General features: G+C 40.9%; 4 protein-coding genes across 7 annotated transcripts; 1 reads left to right on the forward strand and 3 right to left on the reverse strand.

The window, feature by feature from the left end:
* Positions 1-669: 669 nt before the first annotated feature.
* On the forward strand, positions 670-3,511 carry Fen1 (Flap structure-specific endonuclease 1). Of its 4 annotated transcripts, none has more exons than XR_013260395.1 (9): positions 670-869; positions 1,196-1,261; positions 1,342-1,545; positions 1,625-1,770; positions 1,842-2,009; positions 2,074-2,292; positions 2,368-2,517; positions 2,588-2,874; positions 3,289-3,420. XR_013260395.1 is itself a non-coding variant. In XM_077428146.1 (8 exons), exons 1-8 carry the CDS (start codon positions 788-790, stop codon positions 2,699-2,701), a joined length of 1,149 nt encoding a protein of 382 aa, XP_077284272.1. In that variant the 5' UTR covers positions 670-787; the 3' UTR covers positions 2,702-3,511. The 4 variants fall into 4 exon arrangements, 1 of the variants encoding a protein (XP_077284272.1); XR_013260397.1 differs by having other exon boundaries at positions 2,588-2,813; positions 3,234-3,420; XR_013260396.1 differs by having other exon boundaries at positions 2,588-2,813; positions 3,302-3,420.
* Positions 3,432-9,517, reverse strand: Pgi (glucose-6-phosphate isomerase). The gene is made up of 10 exons (XM_077428145.1): positions 9,336-9,517; positions 7,113-7,252; positions 6,854-7,022; positions 6,512-6,785; positions 6,332-6,444; positions 5,002-5,128; positions 4,570-4,823; positions 4,364-4,496; positions 4,024-4,165; positions 3,432-3,950 (listed from the first exon to the last, which is right to left on the reverse strand). Exons 1-10 carry the CDS (start codon positions 9,464-9,466, stop codon positions 3,760-3,762), a joined length of 1,674 nt encoding a protein of 557 aa, XP_077284271.1. The 5' UTR covers positions 9,467-9,517; the 3' UTR covers positions 3,432-3,759.
* Positions 9,518-11,664: 2,147 nt separating this feature from the next.
* LOC143909243 (uncharacterized) lies at positions 11,665-14,703 on the reverse strand. The gene is made up of 2 exons (XM_077427151.1): positions 12,213-14,703; positions 11,665-12,158 (listed from the first exon to the last, which is right to left on the reverse strand). Exons 1-2 carry the CDS (start codon positions 14,701-14,703, stop codon positions 11,665-11,667), a joined length of 2,985 nt encoding a protein of 994 aa, XP_077283277.1.
* Positions 14,704-14,779: 76 nt separating this feature from the next.
* LOC143909244 (uncharacterized) lies at positions 14,780-15,445 on the reverse strand. The gene has a single exon (XM_077427152.1). It carries the CDS (start codon positions 15,443-15,445, stop codon positions 14,780-14,782), a length of 666 nt encoding a protein of 221 aa, XP_077283278.1.
* Between the last annotated feature and the right edge of the window lie 3,411 nt (positions 15,446-18,856).

Here is an 18,856-nt window from a genome sequence, read left to right on the forward strand (position 1 = left end):
CTTCAAAAGGGAAACAATTTGTCGAGCAACAGGCTCCATCTTTTATCGGGTACTTTAAATGTGTTCAAATAATGTAAAATAACAAATCTGATACATGAACAAAGTAAGAAATCAAGTTTTTTAGTATTTCATGAAATAAATAAAAATAATGGAATCCTGTTGAAAAGGACTTGATCCGGCAGTAAATGACGAGCGGCTAAAAATTAGTAAGAGAAACGCTATAGTAAGTTTTAAAGTTATGAAATAATAAAAATGTTCTATAGTAAACCTCACTAAGATTATTAGTCACATTACGATCGCCCAAAAGACAATTTTTGCCATGAAAATCGCGAATATGGAATATTCGGCACTCGATTTCTCGTTAGTATGATAGACTTTTTGGCTGCCAGATGTTCCGTTATAGAGATTTTAGTGCCTTTTTTTTAGGCAAGCGCTTTGTGACCAATAATCACCGAACCAGATTATTTAAGTTTTGCCAACGTATAGCGTAAGAAAATTAATAAATTATAAAAATACTCTCATCATGAAAGTATATAATTGTATTTTGCACTTTCAAAACAGTAATATAATTGTATTTGGCACTTTCAAACAACCAGTCGTAGTTCATTAGCATCAAAAAAAGCTATTTTGATTTTAAAAAAATCAATTACATCGATGGCCGTTAAACGTAGTATTATGGTCGGCATGACAGCTAGCGTTGGCGCGAAAGTGACGTTTTTGTTATACACCGGTGATTTCATGTTACATTTATTTTTGAAGGACACATAAAAGACATAAAACCGCCACCATGGGTATTCTCGGCTTAGCCAAGATCATCGCTGATGCTGCTCCCCAAGCCATCAAGGAGAGCGAGATCAAAAATTATTTCGGTAATTTCAATGCATGTATAACCTCTAAATTTTTGGCATCTGCCAACATACGTTGACGTTTGATATTTTTTAAATGAAGATTGTATTCAAACCTTAACAAAAAATAATATTAATTAATTAATATTCATAATGTCAACTGTTGATTGACTTCATGTATGAAGTCAATCGACAGTATGACCCTGGTGAATAAAATAAATGATTTTTTTGCAACATTGCACATTTCATATGTAATTTTTATGAATAAAATTATATTAAAGAATAGCTTAATATACCCCAGAGTTGTCTTCCACTCGTTCCCAAATGCACATATCATTATTTTTTTGTAGGAAGGAAAATCGCCATAGATGCGTCTATGTGTCTTTACCAATTTTTGATAGCCGTCCGAAGTGAAGGTAAAGAATATCTTAACCTTTCAATAATGTATTATAATACATTCTTTAAGAAAATACTTTATAAATCTTTGCTTTTCAAGGCGCACAGCTCACATCAGTCGACGGTGAGACGACTTCTCATCTCATGGGAACTTTTTATCGCACAATCCGCCTATTGGAAAACGGCATCAAACCAGTGTACGTATTCGACGGCAAACCACCAGATATGAAATCGTCCGAGCTGGTGAAACGCGCTGAGAGACGCGAAGACGCTCAGAAAGAACTCGCCAAAGCTACTGAAATCGGTAATACATTCATACATGCAAGTATTCACTCTACTAATGTAACCGATTAACTTAATTCATATTCCTCGGCTCTTGATAGGAGACACAGCTATGATCGAAAAATTCAACCGGCGTCTGGTGAAAGTCACCAAGCAACATGGCGAAGAAGTCAAAGAACTATTGAAACTGATGGGTGTGCCGTTCGTAGACGCGCCGTGTGAAGCTGAAGCCGAATGTGCAGCTTTGGTATTAATCTTTTACGCACCAAATACACATGTAATTTATTTTATAAGCCTGATTAATCCTTTGTGTGATAGGTTCGTGCTGGAAAAGTGTACGCAGTGGCCACCGAAGATATGGACGCTCTCACATTCGGATCGAACATACTTTTACGACACATGACATTCTCGGAAGCTAGAAAGATGCCTGTGCAAGAGTTTCAATTGGACCGAGTACTGGAAGGACTGTCATTGACGAAAGACGAGGTTCACACACGAGTTCGAATACATTCGGAACACATTAAATTATTTATTTTAAATATTTCGTCAGTTTGTAGACTTTTGCATCCTCCTCGGATGCGACTACTGTCCGTCGATCAGAGGCATCGGACCGAAGCGGGCCATAGAGCTGATACATCAACACCGATCCATTGAAAACATATTGAAGAATATCGACACAAATAAATATCCACCCCCTGACGGTTGGAACTACGCTCAAGCTAGAAAACTATTCCACGAGCCGGAGGTATCTAATGTGGATAAGATAGAGGTATATACGTTTATAATGGAATAAGACATTCCTTACTTAAAATGGATTTCGTCAATGAAAGTTCTCTCACTTTAGTTAAAATGGTCCGATCCTGACGAAGAAGGCTTGGTGAAATATTTGTGCGGCGATAAGCAATTCAATGAGGACCGTGTGCGATCCGGTGCTAAAAAGTTACTTAAATCCAGATCGGGAACTACCCAAGGACGTCTCGATACATTTTTCAAGGTTAATCGACATGTTTTACTATTTGTAATAAATTGATGATTGAGTATAACCGTTGAATTGACTGATACAGGTGTTGCCGTCTACTAATAATACTCCAAAACGAAAAGCTGATGATAAAAAGGGCGCTACACCCAAAAGAGGAAAAACCGCTGGTACGGGAAGAGGGAGAGGAAGACCAAAATAGCTTTTATACATATTTTATCTTTGGAAAACAATTAATCCATATGTGTGACACGTTAAACTATGAATTATTTTAAATGTAATAAATAATCCGATGCATTTTCATACTCTGCAAAGTTCTGACTGAATTAACACGACAGAGAATGATGACGTTAGAAAAAATTAGAATAAAATTTTGTTGTGGCCATTGATATATAATACACTAGATCCGCCCTCACGCTTTATACTGGTCTCCCTTTTGGCGCATGCACAGTTTCTCTCAGTAGGTAGGTAGGTAGCGCTGCGTCGTAGGGAAAAAAAACATTTTTTTTCCCAACTTCCCCGCTAGTTAAACCCCCCGCACCCCTCAGTTAATGAAGACAAGATCTCCGACCAAAATCACACGTCAGGGCCCATCTAGTGTATTATACATCAATTGTTGTGGCTATTTGCAGGTACTATATCTGCAAATTATTGGCTATTTGCAACTATAATCGGATTATAAGTTCATGCGCAGAAGGCTCTGCGCCTGTCGCAGATATAGTACCTGCAAATAGCCAATAATTCGACTAGATATAGTACCTACAAATAGCCAATAATTTGCAGACATAGTACCTGCAAATAGCCACAACCATAAAAATTTTCTCAATAATGATATGAAACTATATTTCTATTCATTTTTGCAACATCCTCGATTGAAACATATGTATGTCCATTATACGACTCGATAATTTAACTAATATTAAAATAAAATCAATAAAAAAACAATTGTATTTATTCTTATATGAACAGACATCGGCAACATATAAATTTACAAATAAATAAGTAAAAATTCACATCCGTATTATAAATACATATCAAGATAAAATTTGAAAATCAGACAAAAAACATCACAATATAATTTAATTTAAATATTCTTTTTCAGTCTCATGTCGACATCTCGATAACAACAGTTGGTCCGATGAATTATAAAATTTCCATACATATACATATTTAATTAAAAAAAAATATATATAAATGCATATACATACATATTAAACCATATCAATAATAATACATCAAATGACATTGCTATGAGGGTTCTTAAGCGAAGTTCTGTTTGAGGAAGTTGATCAGGCCGTTGGTTGACGGGTCGTGTGATGACACTGGCGTCTTATCCTGAAGTTCTGGCTCGATGGCTTTAGCGAGCTGCTTACCGAGCTCGACACCCCACTGATCAAAGGAATTGATATCCCAAATTACGCCCTGCGTGAAGATCTTATGCTCGTAAGCCACTGCAAACAACACACATTGTCCATTAATCAAATTTTCAATACGCGAATTTAAGCATCTAAGATGAAGATCTACCGATCAGGGCTCCAAGAGTGAATGGTGTGAATTTCTTCACCACGATGGAGTTGGTAGGCCTATTTCCTTGGAAAACTTTGTGCGGGAGTATTTTCTTTACTTCCTCAGCAGACATACCAGACTTCTCCAACTCGGCTTTGGCCTACAAAATCATGCCGTTTAAATTTTGCACTGAAATTTTTTCGATAGAATTGAACCAGGCCTATTCCAAAAGCTGTCAATTTGAAAAATCAAACTCAAACCATCTACGTATGTATACTGTATAGTCACAATCACACAATCAGCTGATGATTTGAATCCAATTAAACACATTTACAGCCTGATATTGTATGCATCTCACTTGAGCTTCCGTTTTGCCAGTCATGAGAGCTTCCGTCTGCGCTAGGAAGTTCGCCAACAGAACCTTATGATGAACTCCTCCAGATATTGGATTGTGGGTCTGCGCCGATGCGAGGAAATCGCAAGGGATCAACCTACAACGAATCGGCTGGTATTAAATAGAATTAAGCACAACAACACCAAGCTTTAGCGTATCAAAATCCGGACCTTGTGCCTTGGTGTATGAGCTGGTAGAAAGCATGCTGGCCGTTGGTACCCGGCTCGCCCCAGACGATCGGGCCCGTTGAGTAGTTGGCGGCTTGACCTGAGCTCGTCACATACTTGCCGTTGCTCTCCATATCACCCTGCTGGAAATAAGCAGCGAACCGGTGCAAATACTGATCGTAGGGCAGAAGGGCGTGCGTTTCGGCCCCATAAAAGTTAGAATACCATATGCCGATCAACGCCATGCACACGGGTATCTGAAATCACAACACATACTATTTAAAAACTTATAACCAATTATACTATCGCTATTATATAATTATATAATATCTCTATTCTGTCTGTCTGTCTGAGATAATGGTCACTGCACTATATGTGATAGTCGTTTCGATTCGACATACATATGTATGTACGTCACAGCTAGAGTATACGTACATTTTTTTGCAATGGAGCCGTGCAGAAATGGTTGTCCATGAAGTGAGCACCTTCCAAGAGCTGTTCGAAGTTATCATAACCGATGTAGAGCGCTATCGATAGACCTATCGCCGACCACAATGAATATCTAAAAGAAATAAAATCAACAATAAATATGAACTTTGTGATACAACAAAAAAAAAGCAGCTCTCCCCAAGTACTTGACCGCCCAGCTAAAATTTTACTATAGAAGTTGAAAGTATTTTCGACTGTGTCGATTGTCAGCACTAAAAAACGAGTGGTAAAGCTCAAAAAGCAGCTCTGAACCCTGAGGATGAACAACATCGTTGTACAAATATGTGTGTATTTTCAATTGTAATATATATTCCAACTGGCGTTTTAGGTCATTCATATTTGAATACGATTCAACTAGTATATTATATATCTCTACAAGCGCAAGTGCACTTTCAACAATGTGCGCCAGTTTTAATATAACAGTTGAGTTTTGACAGCTCTGATGTATTTACGAATGCTTTAACATTCAATAATGCGTTAATATTAGCTAGATATCACGAATAAAGAAAACGAGTACCGTATTACGATAACTCTACGAATGTGTTCAAAACAAAAATGTGACTTTCCAACTCAATTTACTAGTCGAGTAACGTTTTCATGAAAAACTAACCTATAGTACCAACTTATAGTTGAACTGTATTTTCAGTTGTAATATATTTTGACCAATTGGAATGTAATTCGCCATATGAATCAACTTACGTAGGTTAGATGGAATATATTACAACTGGAAGATACACTTCAACTGTAACACATATATGAATGTATATCTGCTAGCTATTTAGTTCAAAAAAACTCAGGCCGTCATCGATCTGTCTTAGACGGATACTTCAGTTCTTTGGGCACATCGCAAAGACGGGACCAGGATAGCTTGAAAAAATTGGTCATTCTGGGAAGAGTTGAGGGAAGTAGAAGAAGAGGAAGATCCCCAGCCAGGTGGAGTGATCAGGTCAGGACAGAGACTGTGAAGACCGTAGTCGAATCACTGCAGTGTGTCGGGAGGAAAGTCACGATCCTCAGACATGAGGAAATCGACAAAGAAGAAGAACCTATTTAGATGATTACATAACGAAATCTAAAATGAACTGTCTCCGGTTTTATCTGACTCTATTTTGTTGAGCTGGTTCCATACAAAATCGGCCTATTATCGCTATTGTCCAAATGCAGAGTCTGCATCTATCCATTGAATGTTTGTAATGCAATATGATTATGAAATTGGCAACCCGGTTATTTCTGTTTTGGTTTTTGGGAGAACTGCTGAATATAATACGATAGTCACCGTCCGCCGACCCAATCCCAGAACCCGAACATATTCTTCGGATCGATGCCGAAAGCTGTAACCTTCTCGGCATTAGTCGACAGAGCTACAAAGTGCTTGGCGACGGCAGCTGGCTGAAATACAAATCGAATATTACATACAAACCGATTGATAGACTAACGACGGTAAACTTTTACTCACATCCTTGACGGCGCTCAAAAACCAATCTTTGGCCGAGGTGGCGTTCGTGATAGTCTCCTGGGTGGTGAAAGTCTTTGAAGCGATGATGAACAGTGCAGTCTCTGGGTTCAACTTCTTAAAAGTCTCCGCCGCGTGCGTTCCATCTATATTCGAAATAAAATGGACGTTGAGGCCTTTGGCGTATGGCTTGAGGGCTTCTGTGACCATGAGAGGGCCGAGATCGGATCCACCGATGCCGATATTCACCACGTCTGTAATAGACTTTCCAGTGTATCTACAATGACACAGACATTAGCATACATGCTATAGTAGAGTATTTTTTTGTTTATTTATGTTATATACCCTTTCCATTGTCCGCTGATGACCTGTTCGGAGAACTCTTTCATATGCTCCAATACTGCATTTACATCCGGCACCACATTTTTACCGTCGACGATGATTTCCTTTCTGGTTCTGTTCCTTAGAGCGATATGCAATACGGCCCGGTTCTCGGTGAAGTTAATCTTTTGCCCTGAGGATTAAGTTTACAATTTACAATTGAGATATGGGGGGTCGTAAGTCGATAAGATACAACGGAAAGATATACCACTTTCGTAAGTACCTGAAAACATGGCGTCTCTGGCTCCTTCGACGCCTCGACTCTTCGCCAAATCGACGAGCAGGCAGCAGGTGGTACGGTCGATTCGATTCTTGGAAAAGTCGAAGTACATGTCGCCATCTTTGGGCGTCGGCAAAGTTATGCTGAAATGATAGATTTAAAGTAATAAAATCGTTTTGAATGTGACTCAAGGTGAATGTAAATACATATAAAGCGGTAACGTGTCGAATGAAGGTCACTTTGAAATGAGTGAACGTGCCTTTTTGTTCTAAGCTCTCATTCTCATATAAACACCAATTAATAATGGCCTACATATACACATTTATTACATACATATGTCTTGGGTTTTATGTATGGTATCTCATTTTATATCCAACATTATCAACGGATAATGTTGGATATAAAATGTATAAGCAGATTTTAATATGAATTTTGTTTCATATCAATGCCAGAAAAATATCAAAATTAGTTTGTAATACTACATACACCTTCATATATTAGCTTGATAGCTAAAATATATATAAATAAATAAATATATTATACACACAACGTATTTTAAGCCTGATACATATATACGTCCTATTTTGAACGGGACTGTCCCGTTTCCAGGTAGCTTATCCCGTTGTCTCCAAGCTCAGCTTCGGGACGTCTAAATGTCCCATTTTCAAAAAGAGAGCAACTTTTATGCCTGCCCAGCACTAGTGCACCCATGGAAAGAGTCTTTTCACTTATGAATAAGTTGTGGACAAGCCAAACACAGTTGCAAGTCGCAGTTCTTAAGCTAATTACCGAAGTAAATTCTAAGAAATCTTGCCAAGAATTGAAGTTATTATATGAAATCAACCGCAAAAATTTGAATGTGACCAATCTATGTATTTGAAGAATATAACAAGGTTACAAAACAAAATTCGATTATAAACACACCAGCTGTGACAGCATTTTAGATACAAATTGAGTGCAAATGTAGGGAAACTTATACAAGACAAAAGTTCTACTTCCGGTTGTCGGATTTTGTTCAATTTTTTTTTATTACTTAAAATCACTATCAGTATAATACACAATAAGTATCAAAAAAATAAAAATAATTTAAAACGTCAAAATAAAATAATGAAATATTGTTTAAAAAAAAAATACTACTTCCGGTTTACGAATTGCGACCAAAACATTATCAGATCTAAGTTAGTACATAAAGAATACAAATATAAATTTTCAGCTTGATTCGTTCAGGGGTGTGGACAGAATAGTGGCCACAACATTTTTGACCTTTCCAAGAGGAAAAAATCCCACTTCCGGTTTATTAAATTTAATGATTTTTTTGTATTTTCATCACATTGATACAATAATAATATATGATTTTTTACGTGACGAGCACACATGTTTAAGGGTCGAAACAAATAGTTTTGTTCCTCAGAAAAATATACCTGGATATTTGTTCGTTTCCTATCAGAGTTTGCCAATTTTGTCTGATTTCATTGTTCAAACAGTTCCCGGTTAAAAATTGGATAAAAAATTTCCTACCTACTATGTCACCACTATTTGAATATGATTAATGTACAATAAAATATATGAAACAATTCATAGATGTCTCGTTAATTTGCGAGTTTTCAGTGTGTCGTATTCAACGACTTGTATATATAATAAAAAAAATGCTGTATTGTTTGTAATTTGCGAGGAAGCCGCTTTGGGGTTTACCTGTAAGGCCTTCCTGGTATAAAATGTAATAAAATAAAAAATAAAACCAGTGTAACGTACGCCCCCGCAGCCGAAGGAGTGGGGGGGAAACTACCCCCGCCCTCGGATGCTGGGGAGTGGGAGAAAGTACCGCTACTTTCTCAGCTATAAAAGGAGCGCCCTTTCCTTCGGAAGTCGAGTCGGACCACAGCTTTCTCTCAGAACTGTCGTTTCCTTTGGACTCCCATCTCTGCTGGTCTTTCCCTGTTCAGTCAAAGCCACCCACTTCACCCCCACGTTACACCACATTATTTATTTTTAAGTGCTCATTCGCGTTCCTTTCATTAATAAATATAAAACTGAAAATTGGTAGATGTCCCGTTTTGAGGAAAAAAATAAATAGCCACTTAACTAGATGAAATAAAATTAAACTATATTAAAAAAAGTTGCATTGAAATTAGGTCGAGTCAAATTGTATAAACGACTCATGCATATGAACAAATATGCATTGAAGTGATGATAGAATGAGTTGGATAAGTTAGTTTCGAAAGTGACCTGAAGTTGTCGAGGCGATCGTGTTCGTCCCGAAACAGTTGCTGGATGTCCAGTTGGTGACCCCTGGTCGCAAATTGAGTTAGCAGGCTTTGCCAAGCGGGGTCAGCGTTCAAGGGGCCGCGAGCCGTCATTTCGTCAGCAAAGTATGAAAGATCGAGTCTCACTGACAGTTTGCGATTCGTTCAAATGTCATTTGGAGGTCGGCGCTTTTCGACCGACCAAAACACCACTTTTATCCGCCATTACATTCAACACAAAGTCGACGTACAATTCGATTCCAACGCGTAATATTTAATATTTCATTACAAATATTCAATATTCGGTGGTGCTTTAGTATGCGGTCCACCTTAGCATGCGATGTACTTTTGAATCGCAGTCGACTATTATTTTTTTTATTTGTATCGTAGCAACCGGAGAAATGTTAAAATATTAATAGAAGTGGCTGTAGGAATCTCGTCACCCCAATCGGAACATCTATTGCCACGGAGAATACATTTCTCACGCTCAACCATTGACGTCATCTTGAGTCGAGAAAATTCCACCCCAACAAATCAAGCAGAACGACGCGAAGTCGAAGAACACCTGCACCCATTAAAGTGCACAAATAACAACTACATTGTAACCCATTGAACAAACATCCAGACTCACTGGAACAAAGGACGATAAAAACTAAATCGAGTAGAACGACGCCACATATTCGAGAATATTCCACCCCAAACAACGAAACCACATTCCTCGCATAACTTGCACACGTAAACACCACCTGCGGTTCTCAGAATCAATCGCCAGTAAAGTCACGTGGACCCCCAAAAACAATATAAAAGGAGATCCAACCCAGACAAGCGAGCAGCCGCCAGCCCGCACCACAAACATCACCGAGAGTCCAATCCCATATAACACGTTAGATAGATAGGTTAAGGGAGTGTCACTACCCTATAAAATATCGATAAAACGCAGCCACAACGAACAACTTCAGTCGACACACAGCGGCAGACCAGTAGAAATCCAGCATCTGACCAGCTACCTAATGGAAGAACACTTGCAACTCGGCCGGATCCAGAGCAACGACACATTGCAGATCCAGCGGCCATCACAACACCAAGTCAACCGCCAATAGCCGTCTCGAGAACACTACGATTCCAGCCGCTTCAACAACATATTTATACACTTGTATATTCAAACAATAAAGTACCTTATCCAAACAAACAGCAGTAATAACTACTAAAACACAGACGAACTCGTCTGTACAGACTCCAGGGATGTTCAACTCGAGAGCACCCCCGAAGTCGGTTTCTTAGAAGCTCGTGGTAAGCGTGGGCGGGACTGGTCTCCTCCAAGGGATCTACAGGTCGTCGTCTGCGGTCTGGTCTCTGCTGATGTCTATCTCTCTCTCTCTCTCGTACAGTGTGCGTAAGGGAGTGTGATACAGGACAAAGGCGGGAAATTATATAATAATGATAACAGGTTGTAATTCTGTTTGTATGGTGACTGTATTTTATATATATATATATACAGAGAATAAGCAGGGGGGGCAGGGGGGGGGGGGAGTCCGTCGTGAAATTAGCGCGCACGTGTTCGAGAGGTTATGATAACCTCACTCCTCACGTGACTACGTGATCTGACTTCGACGAAGAAATACCAGGATTTCCTCACTTCAGTATCACTGGATCGGCAGACGATACTGAAGCTGTACTTCCAGCATCGTCTGCCGATCCAGGCTGAGCTGATCGGGACTCGGTGGTGGGAACAAACTCGGTAGCGAACAGAGATGTTCACTCGACCGAAGCGGAAAACGAATAGGAGGTGGGGACGCGCGCTCGGCGCCGATCTCCCTCCAAAACGGCTCCTTTGGTCGTAACACCACGAAAGCTGACCATGAAGACTTGGTCGGAACATACTCCCCCCGTTGGAAGTCAGAGGATCGAATTCCAAAACAAATAAGAATTAATGGTGCACAAGCGACTAATGAAATACACAAAAACCAAGCAAATAAGCAAAAAAATAACAAAAAAATAAAAAACAACACAACAAAATAACCCAGTCAGCAAACAAAATAACATTAGTCCACCGTCAGTTTCCCATCCTACATAAGCAGCTGACTAAGCCGGCAAGAAACAAACAAAAAATAGACAAACAAACAACCAAAACACCAACACCAATGCTAGGTAACAATATTGTTCAACCGTTATATGTCCCAATCTATCCTGATAGCTCCATTACAAAGCACCAATCAAACCAACAAGAGAAGCATAAAAGAAAAGCAACTCAAAAACTTAAGTTAAAACACATAAACTGAATCCACAACACAGATACAAACAACGCGCCAACTTTAATGTGGGACGTTATGAACGTTCGCCACTCCGTTGCACAAATTAACCGACTGTTGCTCAACAGGCAGTCGAGCAACTCGCCGAGCTGCTCTTTTGATAACTCCCTTTACTGTGCGAATGGTGATGACTCGCACCACTCCGTCGTGGCCAGGATGAACAGCTAGGATCCGTCCCATGGGCCATTCCAAGGGAGGTGCGTTTTCTTCGGCGACTATCACCATATCCCCCGGCTGCAAGTTGGGTGACTCCCTGGAGCCACTCTTGTGGCGCTGCTGCAGTAGCGTGACGTACTCTCGGGCCCATCTCTTCCAGAAATGCTGCAACATCTGCTGCAGGTGCTTGTAAGTTGACACCCTCGCTAAGGGTTGATCGACCAGATCTTCCTGAGGTAGCGCAATCAGTGGCCCACCAACTAGGAAATGACCAGGAGTGAGGGGAATTAGGTCGGAAGGGTCAGATGACAACGGGGTCAAAGGTCGCGAGTTCAATACGGCTTATATTTGTGTTATTAGAGTATTCAAAGACTCGTAAGTTACGGTTGTACTACCCATGACGCGTTTTAAGTGGCGCTTCATTGACTTTACGGCGGCCTCCCACAGCCCACCAAAGTGCGGAGCCCGTGGTGGAATGAAGCGCCAGTTTATTCCCTTTTCAGAACAAAATGAATGTAGCGATTGCTTATGAGCGGTTGATGCTAGCAGTTTAGTGAGCATTCTATCGGTTCCTATAAAGTTAGTGGCGTTATCGGACCAGATCTCAGCCACGAGCCCCCTCCGAGATATGAATCTCTTCAGTGCGTCGATAAATGCCCTGGACGTTAAACTCTGCACTACCTCTAAATGAACAGCCTTGGTAGCAAGGCAAACGAATATGCAGATGTAGGCTTTCAGGAAAGACCGATTTCGGGACGCTTTCTCCTTGATGAGGATCGGGCCGGCGTAATTTACGCCACAATTAAGGAACGGACGTGCCGGGGCAGTGCGTAATGCTGGCAAATCTCCCATTATGGGTTGTTGAAGTCTGGGTATGACCCGGGAGCACCGTACGCACCTTTGAATTTCGCGACTAACGGTGTTTCTCCCCCCGATTAGCCAATACCTTTCTCGAAGGTGGGCGGACACCAATTGTGTGCCTGCATGGAGTAATTGTTCATGAGCGGCTCTAACTAGCAACTCCGTAATATGGGCTTTAGCTGGAACAATCAGAGGGTGCTTGCGCTCAAACTGCCAATGAGTGTGGCTCAATCGCCCTCCCACCCGTAGGGCACCTTCTGGATCCAAAAAAGGTCTTAAGGCCTTCAGGCGATTGTTGGGAATTGGCAACGCTGATTCGAGTAGGGCAATTTCCCTTTTGTAAAATCGCGACTGAACGTGCTTGATGATTTTAGTTTCCGCGGCGATTAGTTCGGTACGCGATAGTGGACCACTAATGGACCCCCTTCTTCTCAACGCCGCGATAAATCGTAGGCAATAGGCAGTAATTCTGGTCAACGTGTGCCACGAAGAGTATCGGGATAATAACTCCCAGTCACTAGTACTAGCGACTAGGGCTACACGCGTCCCTTTAGCCTCTATTTGAGGCTCTTCAATGGGAACCTGGCTCTTTGGCCATGTGTTCCTGTCCTGGAGGATCCATTTGGGTCCATTCCACCACAATGACATGGTTTGTAATTCAGAGGGCATGAATCCTCGAGACAAAGAATCAGCGGGATTGTCCTGGGAACTTATATGGTTCCAGGAATGCTTTCCACTCATTGACTGGATTTTGGCTACCCTATGGGACACAAAGGTCGTCCAAAGTGAAGATTCACCCTTGAGCCAAGCTAACACGATGGTAGAATCAGTCCATAAAATCACCTCGTCAATCGGAACGGTGATTGCGACTCTAACTCGCTCTACCAATGTGTGAAGTAAATGGGCGCCGCACAGTTCCAATCTGGGAATAGTCAAAGTCTTTAAGGGGGCGACTCGAGATTTTGCGCAAAACAATCTACAGACGCGATGTCCCAATCGGTCGGTGGACAGCGCATAAATGCATGCGCCGTATGCCTTTTGCGATGCATCGCAAAACCCGAGTAGCGTAATGCTCACCGGGTTAGGTAATAAAACATGTCTGGGAATCATTATGTCCCTCAATTTGGGCAATTGTGATATGAAAATCTCCCATTGGGACGCTAATCTCTCGGGAATAGCCTCGTCCCAATTGAGGCCCCCGCGGAATAGTTCTTGCATTAACTGTTTTGCAAGAACGATGGTAGGGCCCAATAAGCCCAGTGGGTCAAACAGCCGCGCTATTTGGGCTAGTATTTTCCGTTTCGTGAATTGCGCATTTGTATTCAGATTAATGGGGAAAGCGAACGTGTCACATTTGGTGTGCCAGTTCAATCCGAGAGTGGATGTCTCGTCCTTGCTGATCACATGGCAGTGATCGGTGTCCTGATCGGAAGCGGGTATTATGGAAATGGGTTCAGTGGTGTTGGAAGCCCATTTTCGAAGAGGGAGACCAGCCCGAGCCAGAATATAGTTAATTTGCTCGGCCAGTTTTGTGAGTTCCTGGACGCTACTGGCACCCGAGAGCAAGTCATCGACGTAAAAGTCTCTGCTTAACACTGTGGAAGCTTCGGGAAATTCCGCCCTATGTTCATCGGCTAAGGCCCTCAAACAACGGGTTGCCAAGAATGAAGCACAGGCAGTGCCGTACGTCACAGTGTTTAGCTGATACGTTCGCGCCCCTTTACCCAAACCCCAAATAATGCGTTGAAATGGTTGGTCATCTGGATGTACCCTGATTTGTCGGTACATCTTTTCGATGTCCGCAGTCACTGCAACTGAGTGCTGCCGAAAACGTAATAAAATGTCGAATATGTCGTCCTGAACTCGTGGACCGACATGGAGAACGTCGTTTAGAGATGTTCCCGAAGATGACTTTGCCGACCCATCAAACACTACGCGTAGCTTTGTAGTGAGGCTGCTTTCTTTGGAAACGGCGTGGTGAGGGAGATAGAAATTTGGGACGGATTCTGAATTGCATTCCGACATATGCCCCAAATCGATAAATTCCTGCAGAAATGCCTCGTAATGATGGCGAAATTGTTCGTTATGAGCAAATCTGCCCTTAAGCGCACGGAATCTTTTTTCCGCTGCGGTGCGTGAATCGCCTAATAAGTGACTTGAATGGCAATCTGACCGTGAACCGACCCGACGAGTCGCGAGTAGTTCCATGTATGAATGACTGCTCGGCGGGATGACCCTCATCTAACCCTACCTTGGAGGGGTGCGGTTCTTCTAGCTCCCAGAATGCTCTGATGGAGCGCATGAGTGAGAGGTTGCAGCTACGTGCATTGTTCGAAGATGCGGGAGCGGCAATAGAACCATATAAAATCCAACCGTACGCGGTGTTTAGCATGGTTATGCTTCCTTGTCTGTCACCGCGTGAGGGAATGGAAATGGTGCGCCTTCCGTTGCGCAATATGGCATGATAGATGTCGCTACCCATCACAGTATCAACCGTACCGGGAGAATCAAATGACGGATCAGCAAGGGGAAGATGAAGCGGCAAATGGCTCCGTATCTCAGACACATTGCGCGATGGCAGTTGATGCGTAATGTCGGACATGATTGCGCAATCAATGTCCATGCCGGCGCTTAGGTTGGGGAGACGCGATAGTATGCGCACTACCGCGCCATAGGAGATGGACGTCCTATTTAAACCTACTCCCAGCAGGTTGACGTCCATCTTTTTTGACTTCAAGGCGAGTCGCCTTCTTAAGTCCTCGGACATTATGTTGACCTCGGAGCCATTATACTTTGTGGCTGCGTTTTAACGATAGTTTATAGGGTAGTGACACTCCCTTAACCTATCTATCGAACGAGTTGTATGGGATCGGACTCTCGGTGATGTTTGTGGTGCGGGCTGGCGGCTGCTCGCTTGTGGAGTGTTTGTCGATCTGGAACACTAAGCAAAATTAGTGCAACATCTGTGGGATACTGTCGGGGTTAGTGTGTTAGTGGGTGGTTAACGGGTATGGACCGTTTGGAGGTGGTTGAGTCTGGTTAGTTAAATGGATGCTAATTTTAGCCTATACCCATCTTCAGAATGTCGATGGGCCTTTGGTTAATTATTAGTTTAGTCTTGCTGAGGGAATTTATTAAGGGATTGTCTACCTTGCCGAGAGACTTGAAGTAGTTTACGGCAAGTTTGTGTACGTGTTTGTCAAGGTAGTCAATGTTTAGGTCATTGTGAATTATAGTGTTTCTTGTGTACCAGTCGTAGTTGCCCGCGGCACGCAAGAATTTGTTTTGTACTGTCTGCAGTCTGAGTATGGATCTGTTAGAGATGGTTGTGTGAGCCCACACGGGGCTCGCGTACGTGATTTGTGGGCGGATGATGGATTTATACAGCAAGCACTTGTTTTTAAGCGAGAGTTTGCTGTTTGGTTTGCATAGTGGGTAAAGCTTTGACGCAACTGCCCTAGCTCTACGCACCGCGTTAGTGATGTGGGGTTTCCAGGTTAATTTGCGGTCGATTATTACCCCCAGGTAGCGGGTAGACGTGGTCCAGTTGACTGGTTGGTCGTTTATAATTACTGGCTTGGCTGGTTTGCACCGATATTTACGTCTGGAGAAGAATATTGCCTGACTTTTGTCCGGGTTGATTTTCATCAGCCATTTATCGTACCACGCTACCAGTTGGTCCGAGTACTTCTGGAGGGCGAGCGAGACACCCTTGGGGCTGACGGAGCTCGCTAAGATGGCAGTGTCATCGGCATACTGTGCGATGTTTGTGTACCTATGTGTAGGAGTGGGTATGTCGTGTGTGTACAGGTTGAATAGCGTGGGGCCGAGGATGGAGCCTTGGGGTACCCCAGCGGAGATGCCTCGCTGGGTTGATATGTGGTCCTTGAGTTTGACCTGAAATTTCCTTTCCCTTAGGAAGGATGCGATAGATCGTATTGAGTGGGGGGTGATGTTGGCAGCAATCATTTTGTAAAGGAGGCCAGAGTGCCAAACTTTATCGAAGGCTTTGGAAATGTCTAGGAAGATTGCTCCAGTTGACATGTTGCGGTCGAAGCCGTCTATCACGGTTTCAACGACTCTGTGAATCTGGTGAACGGCAGAATGTTGGGGTCTAAAGCCAAATTGTGTTTTGGGAAGAAGGTCAATTTTTGTGATCTCGCTATTGAGATTTGAGATTAAGATCCGTTCCAGGATCTTACTCAGTGAGGATAGTAAGCTGATGGGTCGGTAGCTTGTTGGGAGGGAGGGGTTCGAGTAGGGAATCCGAGCACTGCGGGCGCTGAGCGCGGACTGTATCAGTGACTTCCGAAGTAGTAGTGGGTAATATTGAGGTTGATTTTTGAGATTCTCGGACCGCGCCCAGCGGTCCGAGAATCTCGAAAAAAAAATCAGCGGTAATGGTCCGTACGCACCAAACCAACGACGATTTTGGGCCAACTTTTAAAACCAGTAGCGTACAAAATATCGAAATAAAAATTAAACAAAAAAAAAAAAAAATTAAAATTAAATATCAAAATTAATTAATTAGAATGCATCCGCATCGTCACGCGGAGTGTCATTAAATGTGGAATAAATACACAATTTAAATGTTTACAACTGTTTTTACTGTCTAATATCGTTCTTAAATATTTAGATAAATGTCCAAAAGCTATTTCAAGTGTATAATTAACGTAATAAAGTAATGAGATGAAATTGAAACCACCAATCGTAACACACAGAACAGTCACTTCAGTCTTCGATACTCGACAATACAAATTATCATTTCTGCTTCGCTTAGTCCCAAAATTGCCAATTTTCTAAAAAAGTATTCAGATGAATCGATGTTTTTAAAACAACAATCGTAAATTAGGATTATATCATCTTAAAATACTAAAATTCTTTATATAATTCACGTTAGCACACGAGCAATGACAAATTCAATTTAAGAATGAGTCCACACCGTCACGTAGAGCGTCGTTAAAAATGAAATATTAATGTATTTTAATAGTTTACATCTGTAATCAATGTCGAATATTATTTTTAAACATTTTTACAATACTATAAAAGTCATCTTTAATACATTAATATGTTAATAAATGAATTAGATGATATTGAAACAAACAATCGTAACACAGATCGATCTATAATCTCTATTATCAATTGACGCCTTTAATCTTTTCCTTTATCTAAAAACATCATTTATTAATTCTTAGTGCTTATATATATAAATTATAAACTAAAATATTATTATTGAAAATTCGGAAGATTCTTTAAAAAAATTCCGATTAATGATCGATTTGACCTTACTTATATTTTAAAACAAGAGTGATTCAAATGGCGTGTAGATTTTAAATGTTTAAAATTTATCCGAGTGTCCTTCCATAATTTTCAAAAACATACTTTGTAATGAATTTCTGTGTTATTTAATTTTGAACTTGGAAATCCTAAATCACTTCTATACCATTTAATAAATGATATGAGACTTCGGAAAACAGCCAATGTTGTTAGTTATATTGGGTTACATCCAAATTTATATTCTACATACATATGTACATGGATTGATTTTATTTTGTAATATAGCCAGAAATACGCCGGCAGACGTTGTATTCTTATATAAAAAATAAATAAAAATATGATCCACTAAACCTTTCCAGGTAGCATTGAAAAAAAATCCATTGAACATGGGTCGTGTAATCCATGTCAATGTTTTTAAATACTGTTTTACACCGGAATTAGAGTCAAAACACATCTTAAAAAACTCGAAATCTTCAACCATTATTATCTAGGGTAAAAATCTAGGGTTTGTTTGTGGATTAGCTACAATATTTATACCTGCTTTTTATTGGATTTCTAAATAATTTTACTTGGAAATGATGGCGAAATTTTTAGCGTGGCGGGCTTTCAACAGAAAAGACGTCAGCACTGTAAGGGTTAATACATATTCTTAATTGGCCAACATGCTATTTATTTATGTAAATAGTCGTTCAATGGGGGAATTAATTCCAGGAAGATAAAGAAAATTCAACGTTTTTATTGTGTTCTTTTTTAACCCACCTACATACATATGTATGTATGATGCAGAGTTTGTCGACATTCTTCGATCTTTTTATGTGACACAACTTTAAATACACGAAACTTCATCGAATAATTCGTCAAGGATCAGGAAAAGAAATAGATGCGAAGGACGCATAAACGA

The sequence above is a fragment of the Arctopsyche grandis genome, chromosome 3, assembly GCF_051622035.1.
Source record: "Arctopsyche grandis isolate Sample6627 chromosome 3, ASM5162203v2, whole genome shotgun sequence".
Classification (NCBI taxonomy): Eukaryota; Metazoa; Arthropoda; class Insecta; order Trichoptera; family Hydropsychidae; genus Arctopsyche; species Arctopsyche grandis.